Source organism: Protopterus annectens, chromosome 6.part1 (genome assembly GCF_019279795.1).
Source record: "Protopterus annectens isolate FY-2018-M chromosome 6.part1, PAN1.0, whole genome shotgun sequence".
NCBI lineage: Eukaryota > Metazoa > Chordata > Ceratodontiformes > Protopteridae > Protopterus > Protopterus annectens.
In genome coordinates this window covers 477,496,383-477,518,542 of record NC_056738.1, presented here as the reverse complement: position 1 = coordinate 477,518,542, position 22,160 = coordinate 477,496,383, and the positions used below count along the sequence as shown (strand labels likewise).

Below are 22,160 nucleotides of genomic sequence, written 5' to 3'. Positions count from 1 at the left end.
TTTCACAAAAAAAGGATTGATGCAAGTCTCTTTCTTCAAGACTGACATGTTCTGGTCCCAGGCAAAGATATTTTAATAATGATCTAGTAGGCAGTTTCATTATGGTGAACTCCCTGGAGATGGTAGCTAAAACACAATACAACCTGGCAGCATTCAAGGATCATTTGTTTTTGTCTGCCAAATCTTGAGTAATAATATTCTTAGCTAACTTCTACATAAATTCCCCTACTTGGCTATGCCAGTCATATAGCTAATGATTCTGATGAATGAATTTGCCCAAACAACAGAACATTCTTCTTCAAGTCTAATTTTTAATGTAATTTCTCCAATCCTTTGCTTAGTTAAATGAATGACATGTACTTAGGCAGTGAACCTACTATTAAACACGAGAATAGTCACTGTGCGACTTTTAGACTGTAGTGTAATATGGTATGGTGTGCAATGAGAAGCAAAATACATCATTCCAGGTAACGGTACTGCTCTTTATGGATGATGTACCTGGTACAGTGTGGACCGGAAGGCGTGATGTATCATTCCAGATAATGGTGCTACCATATATGGATGATGTAACCTGGTACAGTGTGGATTGGAAGAAATGATGTATCATTCCAGATAATGATGCCACCATATATGGATGATGTAACCTGGTACAGTGTGGGTTGGAAGGAGTGATGTATCTTTCCAGATAATGGTGCCACCATATATGGATGATGTAACCTGGTATGTTCTGTACTGAAAGGACCACTATGTCACATCTGTTATGAGAATGGAAAACTAAAACAGAAGTATCAGAATGGATTTCTTCAGTAGAATTATATTGCTTCCATGCAATTTAGGCAGAAAGAATACCTGTGTTCCAAGGAATTATTTCAGTATTCATGATAGATTGTTTATTGCAGCTCTAGATAAGAAACTGCCATTCTGCTTTGCTTGTTGAAAACCGAAGGGTATTGCTGACCATTGCTTGACTAGAACAGTTAGAAACATACATATAGTCTACCATTGTGTTTTTGACCTTGTTTTTATTACAAATTTTTTATAAATAGATGGATTAAACGTGGGAATATGAAAGGTAATTGTCATGAAATTGAGAACTTTCTAGAGGTGTAAAATAATTTGAGCTATTATTTAGATGACAACTGTATGATGTAAGAGTCAGCTTAGAAACTAGGGATTTGTTGCATTTCGTATATACATTAGCTATTGTAGTCTGCCATTTTAGATTAAATTTTATGTAATCTAAGTAAGATACTAAAGCTTATTCTTGATAAAGTGTATTGCCATAACATAACTTGTGTCTTCAAGACTTTGTTTGAAGCAGTGGTCAGTCAGACCTTTATACTTTCATGAATTACTGCTACCACATATTGGTGATGTAACCTGGTATTATATGCACTTTAATAGTCAATACATCATTCCAGCAATTGCTGCCACCATATATGGATCGTAACTTGGTATAATGTGCACTGAGAGACACAATACATAATTCCAGGAAAGAAAGCCACCATATATGTATGACATAACCTTGTATGGTGTTAACAGGGTGACACAATGACCCATTCAAGAAATATGTGCCATCATGTATGGAATACATGACCTGGTGTGGTGTGCCCTGAGAAAAATAATACATCTGTGTATAGACTGTTGCCACTGGTTATGGATGGATTAAGATTTTAGTAGCAGCATTTCTAAGGGTCTGCAAAACGGAAAGGTTAGCCCTTCATAGTATCTGGTGTACTTAAATAAATCCACACCCCAGTGCAACTGACTCTTTTCCTTATCTCTGTTGAATTTACTGTAGCATGTAGTTGTATGGTCAGTCTGAAAGTTTCAAGAAGTAAATGATAAGTTGTTTTTGAAAGTCTAATCCAACAAGCAAAGCTGATCAGGCCAAAGAAATATTATTCTGCAGCATCGTCCTCTGTTTTATTCCTTCTCATAAGAGAGACTCTCAGGACCTCTTTCCTTCTTGACATTGCTATTTTCTGAGGAGTAAGCAAATAGTTAAATTACCAGTGCAGTGTGTGACCAGTAAACAGCAATAGCAAGTATTTACCCAGAGGGTGTAGGTTATGAGCAGCAGACACCTTTTAAACAAGACTACCTGACAAAATTTAAACCATCTGATGCAAAATGGTTAGTGTATTGAATGAACACTAGAGTGAAGTGTCTCTCATGTGAGACATGCATCTGGAACATTTCTCTCTGGGCCTCCGCTGAAAATTGGCTTTGTTCCAAGTTGGACTTTTCCAGCAAACAAATGTTAAAATAAAAAAATAAATAAAATAAAGTGTCTCTTTCCTTGTCTATTGATTTAGGACCCTTTTTACAGCAAATACACCATCGATATTTTACTAGATAGGAAGCCCATTAGATACTATACAAAAATATAAGGAAATCCCAAGGTTCAGTAGGTAATAAGAACTACAGTAACAATACATTATCATAATATTGTTTTCAAACTCAAAACATTATGTTTCAAAGGATGGTCATCAAATACAGTTCTGGGATCTTACAAAAAAGCAAAAAAAAAAAAAAAAATGATATTAAAGTGAAAATGGAAAACTTTTCAAAATGTGTCATGTCCGTCTCATTGTCATTCATGAGTTATTATGCAAGAATGACTCATTAATGTCATGATCAGTGCAAGTTAACTGAAACTGAAATAATAATGGGCCATACCCTACCCGTTCAGTTTTTTTTTGCAAGAATTCCTAGTCACTTCAACTTTCTTCCTATCCAGTAACAAAGTTTTATGGCTCACAACAAAATTAATTTAACCCTTAATATTTGTTTCCATGTATTTGCTTTTCTCATTTCCTCCAACCTTCAAAATCTGCTATGTTTCTAAACACCAAACTTCTTGTATTTCAATTCATGATCATATGAATAGCATTAAATCATAAACAATGTCTGCATCCACTATGCCTATGCTGAACTTAGACTCATCTGAAAAATAATTTGGGAAAAAATATACAGACACACATATAAGTTCATAGGTTAGTACTGGGCTAGTTGCCTTTGAGGAGCATTTTAAGCCTTGCCAGTTTCCTTTACTGAGACTCAAACACTGTACCTCTTACATTTGAAGCAAACACTAACCCCCCCCCCCCACACACACACACACCTTACATTTAAAGTAAACACCTTAACCATTAAGCCAACCCCCAACAAAACACACAGCCCTTTCATTTGAAGTAAACACATTAACCATTAAGCCAACCTACACACACACACACACACACACACACACACACACACACACACACACACACACACACACACACACACACACACACACACACACACACACACATATGCAGAGAGGACACATGCTACAGAGAACTCAGAAGGTGGTAAACAGGTAATTTTGTCTTGTTATGTGTCACCTTATGTGGTTAATCTTCCTTAACCTCCCTGTACATTTGATTCTGTACAAAGTGCACAGAGAGCTAAAGCATCTCTTCAAGGAGCTGATATTTATTCTGACTGCTGTACTCTGAAGATTGATTATGCAAAGGTAAGCATTCCCAGTTTTTCTTTGTTTGCTTTTAATTGCTTCTGGTTTCTTTGCATGTTTTTAATTCCTTCTTCTTTGTTTGCATGTAAATATTATGCTGATCCTAAATGACCATGCTGGTTCTAAATATAAAAACAGCAGATACTTGCTCAGATGTTCTTCATGTTTCACTGTTGCAGTCATTACATTAGGGTAATTTGCTTGCAGGTTGCCCTCAGTCAGCCTGATTAACAAAGCCTTGGGTCCTGCGTCAGTTGCTGTCCCTTCTTCCATGACGTCAGGTCGTCAGGGATATAAAACATGCAGCCAACGTCATTACATCAGTCATTCTTGCCGTGGGTGCCCGAAGCAGAAGCAGTTTGCAAGTGCCAGTCAGCCAACTCCTGAAATTTTCATTTTTGAGTTTCAGAACCAAAGTCTTCAACTTAAAGCTAAGTACCTCGTTGGAGAAACTTTTTCTTGCTCCTTACCGATGTCAGTAAAAGTTAATAATTGCATTACTTTTGGAAAGCAAATACCTAATAAAGATTTTCATTTGTACTGTATTCCTTGCCTAGGCCCTGACCACAACGTACGTTGTTGTCGGTTTTGTGCTATATTTAATCAGCGGACTATTCGTCGTTGGTATATTTTTGCTTCTAAGTATTTTGGTTCTCGGTTTAATTATCCAGAAATGTCGTTGGTTAGCCATCCGGCTACCGGGATTTCAAAAAAAATGCAAAGATAAAGACAGAGACAGGCCTCCCAGGTCCAAAACTGCCGACGATGCTTCTCCTAAGCCAGTCGTCAGTTCGCCAGTACTCAGTGAGGTGTTTTCGCAGCCCCTGATATCCGCTACTTCTGATTCGCAGACCTCTACTGAGACCCATTCGGAGTCCAGTATGCCACGAGATACTTCAACTGTGGAACCCGCAGATGTCTCTACCTTGGATGGGTCCGGAGCTGCTGTACAGGCACCAGCTTCTGAGGGTGCATTCAGGCCTACAGACTTGCATATTAAATCGACACCTCCTTCATTACTAAGGCCTAAATCTCGGTCCATGTCTAAAAAACTGACGTCCAGGCCACATGCTCAGGCCCCTATGCCTAAAAAAACAAATGATAAAAATGGCTGAAGATCTAATAACTCTAATCAGGGGTAGTCAACCCCCCCCCCTCCTCTAAGAGGCCTAGGGCTGAGCTTGATTATGAATCTTCTGATCAGGATTTTGTTTTTTCTGACTCTTCTGATGACCTGGATTTGTCCATACCTACTTATAAGGATTCTGATGCAGAGGATTCTATTCCCTCTGCTTCCCATCCTGAGGATTTTTCTTTTGGGGAAACTTTACATAATTTAAGGGAGCATTTCTACCGGGAAAGCCAGGAATTTTCTGATTCAAAAAAGAGGCTTAGGGATTTCCTTCTTCTACCTCAGCATAGGCCTTTGGCTATACCTCCTTTACTAGACATTGTTGATGATCTGTTCTTGGAATCCAGTTTGGCCCCTGATTCCCTGCTTTTTGCTCCTAGTAAACCTGACAGATACTACAAGGTTCCTGGGTCCCACAAGTTCCATTACAAAAATCCTGTTGTAGATCCAGAGACTATTTCTCAGGGGCCCAAGGGCATTAAGGCTTCTACTGCTAAAAATCCTACCCCTTCTGATAGAGACTCCAGGGCGCTGGATAGATGGGGTAAAAAGGTTTATACTTCTGCAACCTTGGCAATCAAACTGCCAATTTCATATGATAAAATATCAGCAACTTATTATTGGACTGTTTAAACAGAAAATGATGTTGATTCCTGACTGTGTGGAAAATAAAGATTTACAGGATTTAATGCATTCTGCTGAACAAGTTGGAAAATATACTTTGTAATGTGGTTTTGATTCTTTAGTGGCCTCTTGCATGGCTACTGTTAAGGGTCTTTGCTTAGAAGGCATGCTTGGCTTAAGGAGCAATCTTTGCCTTATCATGTTAAAGCTAAATTGTCCTTTAAATCAGGACCGCCTGTTTGGCAACAAGGCTGAAGAAGTTCTTAAAAAGATGGAAGATAAAGCTAAATCTATGCAAACTGTTAAAGATTTTTTACAAGTGCAACCTCCGAGATTTAGTAGGCACTGGCCTACTAAGAATTGGTCCTTTCCAGTCCCTTCCAGGTCCTCTCAAGCTAAACCCAGACACAGCAAAAACCCCAGGTTTCAGTCCCAGGGGACTCTCAGAACTAAGCAGTGGGGGGCCTCCACTTCCAAATCTGGAAATAACAAGACACCCCCTATGGTAAACAGTCTCAATGACTTCCTTTTAAAATTCCCAAGCACTTATCTTTTGACCGCCCCTTTGGGGGGAAAGATTGCTCTTCACGCAAAAAACTGCGAACTCATAACCCAGGACAAATGGGTTTTAAATATAGTGTCCCAGGAATACAGATTTCATTTCCACACATTGCCAACATCAAATGGGTGGCCAGACCTGCCCCCAAATCAGTGGGCAGAGGCTCAAAAACAAGTACTTTCCCTCTTAAGCATGGGGGCTATTCAACTGGTACCAGAAGATGAAAAGGGACAAGGTTTCTACTCCAGACTTTTTCTGGTACCCAGAAAAGACAAATCTTGGCATCCAATCCTGGACCTGTCTACTCTAAACACCTTTCTGGAGATTCCAAAATTCAGGATGCTGACTCTTCACCAATTACTTCCTATGCTAGGCAAAGACACCTGGTTGGCAATACTAGATTTAAAAGTAGCATACCTGCACATCCCAATTAGGAAATCTTCCAGAAGATACCTATGCTTCAAAGCAGGCTACATGCATTATCAGTTCTCTGCACCGCCCTTTGGCTTGTCTACTGCACCCAGGGTACTCATAAAGTGCCTGGCTCCAGTTATTGCATTTTGCAGGCAAAGAAGTATTCAAATATACCCATACTTGGATGATTGTTTAATTCAGGCAGAAAGCCAGGGCATACTTTTGAATCATCTGGATTTGTAAAAAGGGTTCTAACTTGTCTTGGGTGTACCATAAACGAAAATAAATCAAAACTGGTACTCTGTCAACAAATTACATTCCTAGGAACAATCTTGAATACAACTGCCTAGATGGCTTACCTCATGCCAGAAAAGCAAATTCATTTGGTAACCGATTTCAAACAAGTGGCCACAAAAACCTTGCTATCTGCAAGATAAATACTGCAAGCCTTGGGGTTCATGGTCTCCTGCATTCTTCTAATTCCATATGCAAGACTGCATATGAGAAAACTACAGTGGTATCTAAAAAGTCTATGGAGTCAACATTCTCACAGCCTGGAAACAATGATTCCTATCATACCTTGCCTACGCCTAGAGTTCCTCTGGTGGGCAGAGGCCTGCCACCAAAACAAAGGACTACCATTCACACTACCCCCTGCCACCCAAACCCTAACTACAGATGCATCAGTCTATGCATGAGGGGTTCACCTGTCAGGGAAGTGCATTCAGGGCAAATGGAACCCAAGTCAACTGCACCTACATATCAATCAAAAAGAAATGTTAGCTGTACAGAATGCTCTGACAGCCTTCAAGGACTACATTCTTCCAGGACAACTAATGGTAAAGACGGACAACACCACAGTTATGTGAAACATAAATAAACAGGGGGTACACATTCCTATCCACTCTGCAGACTAGCCATGGCATTGTGGAACACAGCCTTGAGCTACCAAGTGCGAACTACAAGCTCAATTCCTGCCAGGAAAATTGAATACACTGGCAGACGGACTAAGCAGAAACCTCATGGACCCACATGAGTGGAAACTGGAACCAAGGATTTTCAACATGTTGACAAGCGAATGGGGGAGCCCAGACATTGATCTATTTGCTTCCCCCCAGAACTACCAGTTGGACAGGTTTTGCACAAAGACTCCCCACAAACAAGACTGGAAAGTGGATGCTCTGTCCTTCAGCTGGAAAAAAAACTATCAGTCTACACCTTCCCCCCAGTGCCTCTGCTATCCAAAGTTCTACTAAACAAACAGGACAAACCAAGGATGATCTTGATTGCTCCAGACTGGCCACACCAACACTGGTACCCCCTCCTGCGCAGTGTGTCGCAGTTATCTCCATGGCACCTGCCTCAGACCCCTTCCCTGCTGTCTCAGCAGGTATGCCAAATTCTGCAACCTCAGCTTCCAACATTGAACCTTGCAGCCTGGCTAATCATTTAAATTCACCCTTATCATTCCTCAGCAAACCTGTGACAGATGTCATCTTGGAGGCAAGGATACCTAGTACTAGAAAATATTATGCTGAAAAATGGAAAAGATTCTGTGCCTGGAACCAATCTCAAGGGATGAGCACAGCAGCACCCAATTTACCTCAGATTTTGCAATACTTAACTGAGATGCTTCACAAGGGCCTGTCCTTTTCTTCCATTAAAATCCATGCCTTAGCCATTTCAGCTCATTATAACACAGAACCTCCCCTCTTCTCTCATTCTCTGCTCAAGCAGTACCTCAGAGGGGCCAAAAACTTGAGACCACCCAGGAAAGCTCCAAGCCTTGCCTGGGACCTTAACTTTGTATTGGAGAAACTCACTCTACCTCTACCTCTACTGCAGACTTAAAATTTCTTTCTTGGAAAACAGCTTTCCTTTTAGCAATCACTTCAGCTAGAAAGATATCTGAATTACAGGCTCTTATGACAGTGGAGCCTTTCATAATCTTTCATGCGGACAGGGTGTCACTCAGGACCAATCCATCCTTCATGCCCAATGTGGTATCCAGTGTGGCTCTTAATCAGTACATTCATTTGCCAACCTTCTTTCCCAATCCATAGTACAAGGGGGAATGGATTCTGCTTTCCTTGGATGTGCACAGACAACTTAGATTCTACTTGCACAGGACTAAACCTTGAAGAAAATTGGAAGAATTGCTGGTAGCATTTGCTGCAGGGGTGGAGGGGAAGGCTATTTCAGAATAAACCATTTCTAAATGGATAAGCCATTGCATTAATTTCTGCTATAAGTACCATAAAAAACCTATCTCCCAGGGGATCAGATCTCACTCCACCAGGGCTGCATCTACTTCCGCCGCCTTTCTCAGACGTGTTCCTACCAGGGACATCCTAGAAACGGCTACTTGGAGTTCTGTACATACTTTCACTAAGCATTATCATTTGCCAATTTTCTCTAAATCCAGAGCTGGCTTTGCCACTGCTGTCTTGCAGGGCTTTATTGCTGGCCGTAATGCTATATAAATTCCTCCTCCCAACCATAGCTTTGGGAATCTATCCAAATGTAATGACTGCAACAGTGAAACACAAAGAACGTAGTACAGTTGTGTACACTTACCATAAATGTAGATGTTCGAGTGTATTCACTGTTGCAGTCCTGGTTACCCTCCCTCCAGCCCCCTAACTTTTTCTGGCTATACCTCTACTTTTTTTTACTATGCTTAAAAGCCTGTTTGGTGTATTTGCTTTTTGTTGGAGTTATACCTTTGTGTTTTTATGTTTATTTGCTCCCCATTGGGGGGGGGGGGGCACCTGTCATCTGGGGCAAGAAAAACTGATGTAATGACGTCGGCTGCATGTTTTATACCCCTGATGACCTGACGTCATGGAAGAAGGGACAGCAACCGACGCAGGACCCAAGACTTTGTTAATCAGGCTGACTGAGGGCAATCTGCAAGCAGATAACCCAAATGTAATGACTGCAACAGTGAATACACTCGAACATCTACATTTATGTTAAGTGTACACAACTGTACTTTTCACCTCCTTGTGATTATGCCATACTTTCGTTACTTTTCCTGGCTTACACCTTCATTTTACATGAGTACTTGGTGGTGTAGAGGTCAGAGGTTTGCCTCTTTGGCAGTTTCAGACTACTGTACTTTTCCATCTTTTTTTTCCATATTGCCTTCTACTATAGAAGTTGTTTAACTTTGTTCAGATGAGGCAACTCCCTGCACTGTTATTCAAACTTTTATCTTATCATTAGTCAAAGGAACTTTTCAAGTCAAAGGCTTACATTTTTATTCAGCAGTCACAATTTTTGATTGTTATTCATGGTTTGTGTACCATTCATCCCCTTATAAGAGCAATTTTAAAGATAAATTAATTAAACAAATGTATTTTTAATTTAGGAATGTATTGCTATTGCAAATGACAATGACATCAAGGAAATAAAGAAGTCTGCATAAGAAAGAAAAGACCTGGATTATTAATGCAGGAGCTTTGTATAAGCCTGGGTTAAATGACCGTTTATGATTCATGTTCATTAAAATTTATTAGAATTTATTATTACATTTTGTCTATTTAAACAAATATATGCGTAATTGGTAATACAAGCAGTTACTATCATTTTATGTTAACATCAAGGGAACTTGTTTGTTACTATTTGACTGTATTTGTAGCAAATTCTTCTGTGTAAGCTGTAGTAGCTGATTCATAGCATTTATAAGTGTTTGCTGTACCTGTTTCTGCCTGTTTTGTGAAAAAAAGAAAAAAAAGAAAAAAATATCTCTTGTTTTTCCTGCTTTACTAGTTTAGTCCAGTTTCAGAGTTGCTGATTCCTGGGCTTTGGTTGTAGTTCCTGTGTACTGTTTCCTTGCCTTATTTGGGGGAAGGGAAGCTACCTTGCTTACCAGTGGGAGTGGGAAGCATTGAGCTGCCTTTGTCCAGTTTTGTGAGGTTTCAGCCAGTAACTAGTAGTTTATTGGTCGTTTTGGGCCAGTTTCTAGCTTTTTCCAGCCCCCTGGTATAAAACTTTCAGCTTGTACCTACTCAGCACAGACTCCACGTGGGCCAGCAGAGTAATCCAGGCTGCAGAGAGCTGAATAAGCGACTTTTCTTGATACTAAGTATATTTTTGTTGCTTTCCACATCTGAATACCTAGCAACTGTATTTCGCCTGCCTTTCTGTTACATTGAAGCTGTTTTTACTGCATTTAACTTAATATTGCACTTGGAATCCTTGTTTGTTACTATTTGACTGTATTTGTAGCAAATTCTTCTGTGTAAGCTGTAGTAGCTGATTCATAGCATCTATAAGTGTTTGCTGTACCTGTTTCTGCCTGTTTTGTGAAAAAAGAAAAAATATCTCTTGTTTTTCCTGCTTTACTAGTTTAGTCCAGTTTCAGAGTTGCTGATTCCTGGGCTTTGGTTGTAGTTCCTGTGTACTGTTTCCTTGCCTTATTTGGGGAAGGGAAGCTACCTTGCTTACCAGTGGGAGTGGGAAGCATTGAGCTGCCTTTGTCCAGTTTTGTGAGGTTTCAGCCAGTAACTAGTAGTTTATTGGTCGCTTTGGGCCAGTTTCTAGCTTTTTCCAGCCCCTGGTATAAACGCTAAACGCTGCTAGCTGATTTAGCGGAGCTGCCACTGTTGCACACTAGGGCAGTGCCGGTTAAGCAGGTTTAAACTATTCGGCTACCTAAAGTCCACTCTTCAAATTTTCCCTTAAAACTACCTTCCTCGAACTATACTACTGATCAAATCAGCGTATCCTATAACTAAAAGATCAACTCTACTTGACTCCAAGTAGACTATTCTCTATCTATTAAACCTAGCACTTGCTCCTACAGTACTTATTACCTTGATACGGCACTCTTGTCATAGATAGTACCCCAAAAAGGCAACCCCCATTTCTCGGTCACCCACGTCCCCGGAATCTTTTTTAAAGTTTTTCGTCTACCCTTCTAGCATGTCGAGGGATCAGTTGCTAGTGTCCTCTCCTGCTCAGCTGGTGAACCTGGGAATATTGAGGCAATGTTTCAATTGCCTCATGTACACAGACAACCCTTTCCTCCTCCCACAAAACACAAATACATGCGAGAGATGCAACTATACGGCCAAACTGGAGGCTGAGCTCTCTCAACATAGGACTGGCAAGACCAGTCAGGAGGAGAAGGTTACCACACACACTATAGACCCAGTCTCACATAGTACCATTACAACCTCAAATCATACACATAAACACACAAAGACATACTCGAGGCTCTGATCAAAAATCTACCAAAACAGCAGAGGCCACCAAAGCAGACACCCAAACAACCACCACCTCAGAACACAACACCCGCAACACATAGACCTCACAGTCAGAGTGTCAAACAGTCACAGCCCTTAAGGCCAAACACAATGCCAGACACACTAGTCATTGGTGACTCCATAGTCAGACACACTGATGTCCCGCTCACCAGACTGAGTAAGGAGAAGGTCACAGTAAGCTGCCTGTCGGGCGCTAGAATCCGCCACATAACGCAAGCACTCAGGTCTCTCAACAGCAGGTACAAATATGACTCAGTCATTGTCCACGCTGGTGTAAACGACCTGAGACGCACCTCCTGGACTACATGAAAAGAGACATTGAGGAGCTCTCTGATTATGTAGCCCAGGCAGGTATGACCCTGACCTTGAGCAGTATCCTACCTTCACCAAGAATGATGCCACAATACAGAGATAAGATGATCAGCTTTAACAATTGGCTTAAACACTGGTGTCATTCAAAGGGGATCCAGTATCTGTCTGCCTGGGATGACATGCTGGACAAGCCACGCTGCCGCAAGGGACGGCTTGCACCTGTCACCCTGGGATTCCGGATATTGGCAAAGGCTCTTGCCACCCCATAGTGCCTTTTTAGGCAAGGCTCAAGTTCTAAACCTACCACCCTAGAACACAAAAAAGGAAAAAACTAAGGGTAATGCTGCTCAATGCCAGAAGTCTAAATCTCAAAATGCACGCACTCGAGGCCCTTCTCAGTATGGAGAACATCGATGTCTGTGCTGTGACAGAAACCTGGTTCAAGGCTCCTGAGAGCACCCCAGCGCTATCAGGTTTTACCTCATATCATGCTCCGCCCCAAAATCCGGACAATACCAAGAAAGGAGGGGGTATCCATATTCATCAAGGACACCCACACCTCAAGACTGGTGGCAACGCACGATGCATCGGAGACCATCCAGGTGCAATTAACCATAGGCAAGACTGCTCTGCAAATTGTAGCATGTTACAGGCCACCCTCACAAACTCAGGAAACTCACATGGCCTTCCTGAAAACACTAGAGGGATAAATGTATCACCAAACACCATCATACTAGGTGACTTCAATTACCCTAATATAGACTGGGAACACTACTCAAGCCCAAACACCCTAGCCCAAAAGTTCCTGGAATTCATAAACTCAAATGCCATGGAACAACTAGTCACCATCCCCACAAGAGGAGATAACATACTTGATCTCATCATCACGAACATGGGAGCACAATGTTCAACACCGAAGTATACCCCTCACTGGTGAGATCAGATCACAAACTAATCTCACTGGAGGTCCTCATCCCACCCCACCTGAAATAAAAAGACCACAGTAAAGAACTTCTCAAAAGCCGACTTCACACTTCTAAAGACTAGTGTGGTCTCCTTTCAGGCCCCGAGCGCGGAAAACAATACTCAAGCCGCTGAATCACTTACAAACGCCTTCTACCAGCACCTGCAGGACTGCATGGATAAGGCAATCCCAAGCAAAACAAAGACTCTTTGTACCAAAGGCAAGCGTCCAGTCTGGTGGACCCCAGCCATAAACAAACTCTACAACAAAAGGAGGAAGCTACTACAAGATAGAGCAAAATCCTTAAAAGGTAAGACACCCTTGATCACTATAAGTAAAAAACTAAAAGCTCTCATAAAATCATCCAAAGCAAATTTTGAGAGAAAAATAGCTAAAGACTCAAAAGACAATCATAAGGCCTTCTTTAGCTATGTTAGAAACCTAGGAGGAAACTCCCAGATATGCTCAGAACTAGTTCAAAATGATGTGAAGATTACTGATCCTACAGACATTGCCAACATACTGGCTGACAGGTTCAGTGCAAACTTCTCCCCTCCCCCAAAAGGAGAGATATCTATACCAAATGAGTGCAGCCCCCAAACATCTCCAGCGCCCAAGTGAGAACTGCTCTCTCCAAAGCAAAAACACAGCATCCATGGGACCCGATGGTGTCCCCGGCTGTGTGCTCCACGAACTCAATGAGGAATTAAACCCACAGCTAGGACAGCTGTTTAATCAAAGTCTTACCTCTGGATACGCACTCCAGGAGTGGCGCACTGCAACTGTGGTCCCACTTCACAAAGGCGGTGCCTCCACAGACCCTGGAAATTACCGCCCATTAGCTTGACAAGCCTTATCTGCAAAGCCATGGAGAGGATCATAATGGACCTCATAAATAAAGACATAGGGAATTTGCAGACTTTGGATCCAACCCAGTTTGGCTTTGTCAAAGGCAGATCATGCCTTTTAAACTTGGTTGACTTTTTCAAACAGTCACCAAAGCCATTGATGAGGGAAAGGCAGTCCATACAGCCTACCTCGATCTGGCTAAGGCCTTCGATACAATACCCCACTCGGGTATCATTGAAAAACTCATCAGCTTAAATGTTAACCCATACATCACAAGATGGGTTGCAAACTGGCTGAGTGACAGAACCCACAGGGTCAGAGTTGCTGGCGCCATGTCAGACTCAAAGCCTGTCACAAGTGGTGTCCCACAGGGCTCAGTCCTGGGCCCACTCTTGTTTGGCATCTACTTTTCCAAGTACAAGCAAACACAGGAGGGTTATGGCTGACAAAGTTTGCAGATGACTGCAAACTGGGCGCCATAGTAGAAAACACATCTGACACAGATATCCTTCAGAAGGGTCTCACAGAAACGGATAACTGGTGCCAGAGCCACGGCCTAAAGTTAAATGCCAAAAATGCATAGTCATACCCTTCGGGAAAAACAAGGTTACCCCTAGCTACCAAATAGGTGGCAATCCACTGAGCACAGAAGAAGTTATCAGGGACCTGGGGACCCAGGTTGATAGTAGTCTGTCATTCGACACCCATGTAGCTAAAGTAGTTAGGAAGTCCTTCTACATTGCCCACCTTATCATGAAGGGATTCTCATCTAGATCAAGGGAGGTCATAGTCTCCCTTTACTCATCACTCATCAGACCAATGATTGAGTACAATGCCCCATTCGGAATGTATCTGACCCGACACTTGCAGCAGCTGGAGAGGCCACAAAAGTTCCTCACCAAAAGGATAAAGGGTCTCAAAATCTGTCCTATGCTGCCCGACTGAAAGAACTCCAGCTCTATTCAGTCGCACCGCTTGCTCAGAGGTGACCTTTGCCTAACATACAAGGCCATGTCAAACCCAGATTTGATGAATATGCTTCACCTCAAAAAATCTAGATACATCAGAGCCACAAGGGCGGGAGACTTAAACCTCGACACGGCTATTAATAGGACGTGCTGGAGGGATAGATTCATCACCCAAAGACTCCCTATGCTGTGGAACAAAATCCCGGTACATGTGAGGCAGAGCACCTCGCTGGCCTTGTTCAAGAGAAATCTTGACCAATGGATGGGAGATCGCAGATATACCCCAGGAATTACCTCAGTGTCACTGCTCGACAGAGGCACAGCAAAATAATGGGTATAGTTCCCCATACTAAAGGGGTGGCGTAAGCCACAAAACAATGGGCTAGGCTTATAAATGCCCTCGGGCAGATAGCCTAGTATGAACCTATGAACCTATGAACCTATGAACCTATGAAAACTGATATGTTTTTGTCTAAGGTCACAGAATAAATTTATTTTAAGCCTACTGGTTGCTGTATTTGGTCGATTTGTTTTTGATTTTGTCTGCGTAGGATCTACACATGCAACTGGCTTAGATCTGTGAATCTGTGAGTTAGTGGAGATACTGAAACAGGCAAACACACTTTTGCGAAAGCGCTTTTTCACTGAAAAAGTATTTTGTGAAAGTGTGCAAAAAAAGCAAAACAGAACAAAATAAAAAAAAAAAAAACAATAATCATGTTTACGCAGGGGGCAAGCCCCCTGCACCCACCATGTGGGGGTCTGTGCCCCCCACACCCCCTACTTTTATATTCTCACTCCGAGATCGCACTACAGTGGGGATAAGGGGATATCCCCTTATCCCCACTGTGCCATGATCTCAGCAACAGCCATTTCCCCATATTTTTTAGCACACTTTTGAGAAAGTGCTTTTTTGGTGAGAAAGCACTTTCCTGAAAGTGTGCTCACCCGTTTCAGTTTCAAGATAACATGTTTTCAGTAGTGTCCTAGACCCTTATATATATAGTTATATGTATATAGTTATACATATATGTATATTTATATGTTTGTATCAGAACATCGACTGCTCAAAAAGTTGAACTTCATATCGTTGAGACCACATGATCAACTTTCCAAAGAGTTTATGAGATTGTACTTTGTGAAACAGTGGGGATCAGAGAATTTGCACTTTTCCCTGCTGTAGTGTGATCCCAGAGTTTGTATATATAATTTGCATGGGGTGTTTGCAGTGCAGCCCCCCCCCCCCCCCCAAGAACACACAATTTTATTTTTTGTACTGTTGGATTTTGGACTTTTCGGAAAGTGAATCAAATGGACTTTTTGACTTTCCAAAAGTTTTCTTCATGTCATCCTACAGTGCATCTTTTTCTTATGACTCCCCCAAAAAACAAGATATACATTTATTTGTTGATTGTCTGCTTAATCCTAAAAACAGTTACAGGGAAGCCTGAATCTACTCCACCATTCTATAGATGAAAGACAGGAAAGTAATTCCGAACAGGCTGCCAGTTCTACATGGGATAGAAACACAAGCAAGCATTCACTTATGGAGTTCACATGTGCGCACACACACACACACACACAGACACACACAGACACACACACACACACACACACACACACACACACACACACACACACACACACACACACACACATGGCTATGGGTGGTTGGAATATTGCCAATTCACCTCTGGCTTTTGTGGTATCAAACTGCATCTCCCAGCAAAATCCCATATGAACAGAAATAAGATTTGCAGACTCAGCACAGAATAGTTTATCTCACCCCCACACCACCTTACTTCTCCTTACCTTAGAAAAACCCTTTCCATAAGACTATCACTACACAAGACACTGAGACATATACCATATACAGCAACACACGTAAACAACACTAAATCTATTCCCTTCACTAATCCTTAGTCTAACTCTAACCCACACTGACTCACACACACACCTGCATACCTGAAAGTTTTGGCATTAACCCCCCCGCCCCCCCATGCACACCACTTGGTCATTAGTGCTCCTGATTGATGGGCTTTCCAAGCACTTCGGTCTGTTGATGAACTGACAGTTAAACAGACTGAAAGGAATCCATGTACATATAGTTAGGGGAGAGGTGAAGTGTGTTATTAAAATGTAGGGTAACTGAATTTTAACTGGTTAGTTAACTAACAGATATTAAGTACACAAATAGATGGTGTATTAAACATTTTTAAAAAAGATGAGTGAAAGGTAAAGTAGGAATTAAGGTTATATGGCACATGGGGAGAATATCTAGGGAAACATCATAGAATGTTATGTGTGTTGTGGTGTAATAGTAGTGCAGTACCACATCTGGAAAGGTAGGGATTTACCCAAGTCTTTCAAGAATTTATGTCTTATAGATTGTTTGAAAAGTTTGAGAAATGAATTTCTAAAGATGAAAGCGGGGACAGGTAATGTAAGAAGAAATAATATTCCATTCTACATGGGCTGGCTTGGTGAAGTCATAGACTAGATGCTTATGGCTTTGTGCTTTTTGTGACCTTATTGGATAACTTTCTGCTGTAATAGATAGCTTATTGGTCAGATGTGGGTAAAAGTTTGCATATTGTAATGGGCAGTAATAAGGTGTTTTTTTTTAGTAGAAAGAATTGTGTTTGCATTCTAACAGGTGTACATTGTTAGGTTGTAGTGAGTGCCAGTGTGCTGAATCAACAAATGTTTTGGTGTTTTGTTTGCAGAGAAAGCATATTTTGAGAGTTTTCTATTGAGACTCTGGGTAAAGTGCATTCAAGCTTTGATAACAAAATGGTTTTGCCTGTCTCTCTGTGAATGTTTTGGATAAGCAGTTAAGTGAGCTAGAGGCACTTTTAGTTGTGTATATAACTTTTCAATAGTTGTGTTAATTGTGATGTGAAGAAAGGGATTAAGATTGAGAACAATATGAAATAGTTGTAGCTACTCCCATATGAAATAATGTTTTTGAAGGCACAGAAATGATGCAAATGGAATGAGTAATGTTTAAGCCATTTTTCATCACTACAAGTATTATAAAATGAAAATGTTACTTACGGGCATGGATGTATTCATTCTTTAAGGGTACTGCAGAATGCACAAAGTGAGAAATACCTCTTACTGGCAAGCAATGTATACCGAAAAATACTTTTTGGATTCATTCATATAAATGTGTTAAATGCTTGTGCAGTTATAATTCACATGACACATACAAATGACACTTTTTATCATGATCTTCACGACTTTTATACATCGGTTTCACATGACAACACGTAAAGAAATTGACAGTCACAACATCCATACTTCATCCTGTGACTATAAACAATTCAGTGAGGAGTTATATCACCATGATTATATTTTTTTCCCCAGTTTACATTTAGTTTTACTCCTCTTAAAATGCTTAAAAACATTCAGTATTTTCCAGTTGTTCGTTTTAATAGATCATATTTATGCTGTACTTTAGTTGCATCTAATGACTGAAAACAATGTGTTAATGGAATTTTTCATCACTAATCTGTATACTTTGTCTTTCTTAGCCCACTCGACTGAATGTAGTTAAGAATGACAGTGAAACATGGGACTACACAAATCCTCTACTCTGCAAAGAAGGTACATCTCTCTCATTTCAAGATGAAAGATGCAGCATTCCTTTCAAACCCAAAACAAACAAAATGAATTGTACTTTCAATAGATTTCCTTTTGATTGACATTACATTGGTAAATTTAAGTCAGTATCTTTCAGAAGGAATACCATACACATATTAAGCACATCTACTTTTTTCATATGGTTAAGTTTTTTTTTTTTTTTTTTTTTTTTAAGTAGAACAGCATACAAGAGGAGAAAATTACACACGTTCCTTGTATATAACTTCTGCTGTGTAATTAGGATTCCACTGGCTGTTTATTTGCATCTGCCATGCAGTATCTTTAATGCAGATAACAATCCAGTTGACTAATCAGAAAGAAAAATTCATAGAGAAGCAATAGCTTTGCTCTATTTTTAAGTTAACCGAAACCACAATCATGATCGATTTTATACTTATAGGGTTATGACAGTTCTTTCCCTTCATTCTTTTATGTAACATAACAGACAAAATTACTCACAAATCAGTATACGCCCTTCTTATAACTTAATGTTATTTTAAATTTGACCCCTCAATGATGTTCCAAGCTCCCCTATATCTGTCAGAAATTCCAATTATATGATTAATGCAGATTCATTTTTATTCAAACCCTACATTTTGGTAGGCAAAGTAACATATGATATGCTGCAAATAGCAGATGAGGGCATAACTAAGTGAGTCCTACTAATAGAAAATATCATCTGAGTTTATAGACTTTGATTGAGCCCAGAAGAGGATACCTCCAAACATAAACAATAGAACACAAGACACACTGAGATTTTATGTAGCTCTATAGTCATAACAAGATAAGATATTTTCATAAAAGATCTGAAAATGATAGGACCGTGTCAAGAATTATTGTACAGTTTCAGCTGGGATGAATTTGTCCTTGCTTTATTTTTCTTATCTGAGTTTGTTGACTTTTGAATGTAAATATATGTTTGGAATAGGTTGGTTTATACTTTATATGTGCTGCTTTACAGCTGAGTACAACTGCTGGTTTACATTTCATGCTGTTTGGCAGACCACCTGATTACATGTTGAATTAGATGTAGAGTTAACCTTTGATTTATAGTCTGCATGCAAAAGAAAATATATTTAATAATGTGAATTTAGGCTGATTATTTTAATTTGTATTTCTTTAACTGTTATATTGATTTTGAACTAAATACATTTTAAGAACCTGCAGTTTTCAGTCAAGAATATTGTCTTACAATAGTTTATAGTTTTTGGTTTGCAATTCAGCTTCTTGTAGAGTAACATTTGTAGACTTTTTAGATGCAATTGCCAATTTAAAATAATTAAGTCATAGTATTTAAGCGTATTCATTTAATTTTACCCCTTTAATATCTGAAGTGACATAAGTGCCTTATTTACCTTTGTTTGTTTAGTAACCCTATGTCAGACTACCGTCAAGACCCCTAGTCCCACTCCTATTCCATTAACCCATTCATTCCCCTAGGATATGAGAACCAGACCATTCATTCTATGATCATGGCAAGACTATATGGCTCATTTGTTTCATGATATATGCAACAGCCAATAGGCTCATTTGTTCCCCACACAGGTGAGAGGCAGGTGTGCAGATGGGCCATCACTGAGGAGGGGCAGACCCAACCTAACAACAGCTCGCTTCACAATGTCTGAGACTTCTGCTATTGCTTATTATTCACATAAATGTTTACTAGTATACATGTTGACTGACCCCAGGTCTGCAAACAGTACAACTTCCAAGTACAGTCATTTAGTCCAGAAAAGGAATGAAACATGGACATTTTCCTCAAGGAGAGCATGCTCATAAATGCTGGCCTTTCCCCAACCCACCAGACCTACTCCTCCAGTAATTAGCATTGCTAGTTAAATATGGAGTACATGGGCTTTATCCCTCACTACAAATGGAGTTGACCTTGGCAACTTATTTATCATGATGCCTTTATACCTTGCAGCGAGTGCGTAAATATGAAGCAATCTTTCTTTATATTTACAGTACAAGGGGGTGCATTGTCTTGGTGAACATTAGGTTTCAAAGCTTTACTATAATTACAGACTTTTGCATTTTAGTAGTTTTGACTTGGGTATTGTTAAAACTAAATTTGGTGCTGATTACTTAATATGACAATAGTTTTAGAAGTAAGTGAAGACTGCAGTGAATTAGTACTGCAAAATTTTTCAGTCGATCCAGTATTTTATTTCTTTTTTCTACTTTACCCATCACTCAGCAAGTACTTTGTAAAAGAAAGCTTATTTGGTTTCTTTTTTAAATGAGCTTCAGCAGACCTAAACCAGCATAGTAGAGTTGTACCATCTTCGGTGGTTTAAACAGGGATGTCACAGTGTTTGATAAGGTGTAACAAAGACTTTGCCTCATTGTGATGTGATGCAGACATGTCCATCATATCTCATCATCTAGACTTGTTCTGAGATATGGTTGGTGCAACTGACCTCTTTTGTTATAGTACATGCATACTTACATATGATTACCAAATCGGGTGTTAGCACTTTGACTATTATTCTTTAAGCACTTTATAGCACGCTGTTTAACTCTAGTTATTGTGCCTAATAAACTCCATAAACTGACAACAATTTTCACTTTATAACATGCTGTTTAACTCTAGTTATTGTGCCTAATAAACTCCATAAACTGACAACAATTTTTTTAGTCCTTAGCTCAGTTGCATGCCTTTTTTATCCATTTTTGCTTGTTTCCAAAGATCTCCGGGAGGAGTGCAAGTTATGTTAAAGTACCCACACAAGCTAAACTTTGTCAGCTCATCAAAAACCTTAAAGCAGTATCAGCTTGACATAGAATACAGGCAATTTAACTTTCATGCCCGACTAAAGAGCAAATTAAACTAGGTAATAACTGAGAAATATTCTCAGGTGATCTTATAATTTGATATAATCAGATAATACATACATGATCCAGTGACAGCTATCTTTGCAGTTGTAGTTCACAGTGACTCCATATCTATCAATAAACATAAATCTTTTCCTGTCCTGACAAACTTCGCTCCCAATGCCTGCACAAGATCTATGCCAGACCTATCTGCGTCTGTAACCATACCAACACATATTCCAGATGCACAAAGTCTCCCAAAGTGTAAAGAACATGCTGAAATACATAAACACTTAAAGGGATAATGGCAGGTGGGGTGTCTGTGCATTAGACTTACTAGATAGTATTCCTAAAGTTAGAAATGCCCTGTCAAAACATATAGTTCACTAGGTTTTGTGCAAGCAATGGTGATACCTTCACGATCAGAAATTTTAAAATATTTTGAAAATATATTCACCTTCCCATTATCTATAAGAAAAAATATCTGTGACTTAGAAGATTGGGTATAAAATACAGAGCATAATAACCACAATAAAAAAATGTAAACAAACAAAAAAGATATGTGAGCGGGCCATTGGTCAAGTACAGATCTATAGTCTTAGGTGGTTGTTTGTTTGTCTTTTCGGCTTTTCCCGGTTAGGGGTCGCCATAGCAGAACTCCGGTCCTCTAATGATTGGCAGTAGATTTTTATGGTGCCGAGTTGCCAGCCCGATGCCCAACCTTCAGCGAAGGCACGCCCATTCACACATGTCTTTTGGAGGCCACTCTACTGTGGGGAGGACATGCAGACTCCACACAGAAGGCACTCCAGCCGAGAATCGAACAGGAGAACCTCTTGCTGTGAGGCAACAACACTACCGCTGTACCACCGTAAATATGTATTTATTTATTTATTTATTTGACATTTGTTAACTGGGTTGGTCCAGCTGAGCCATATGGCCCTTTTTCAGTGGAGACCCGAGGAGAAAAGCTCCAGTTGGCAGAAATAATGACATTTTTTACAGAATTAAAGCTTTAAACAATAATATACAAGATTCTAAATATTAACAAATATGAACAGCTAGTAATATACAAAAATTATGTAC

The 22,160-nt window shown here is 40.1% G+C and overlaps 1 protein-coding gene across 2 annotated transcripts in view; it reads left to right on the top strand.

Annotated features, from left to right (window-relative positions):
- The window catches only part of LOC122805640 (heterogeneous nuclear ribonucleoprotein L-like), a 427,980-nt gene that overhangs the window by 288,313 nt on the left and 117,507 nt on the right, over positions 1-22,160 (top strand). For both annotated transcript variants that reach the window (XM_044075926.1, XM_044075927.1), the window contains exons 6-7: positions 3,424-3,520; positions 18,152-18,224. In XM_044075926.1, coding sequence (XP_043931861.1) covers positions 3,424-3,520; positions 18,152-18,224 — 170 coding nt within the window. The remainder of the gene's footprint in view (positions 1-3,423; positions 3,521-18,151; positions 18,225-22,160) is intronic.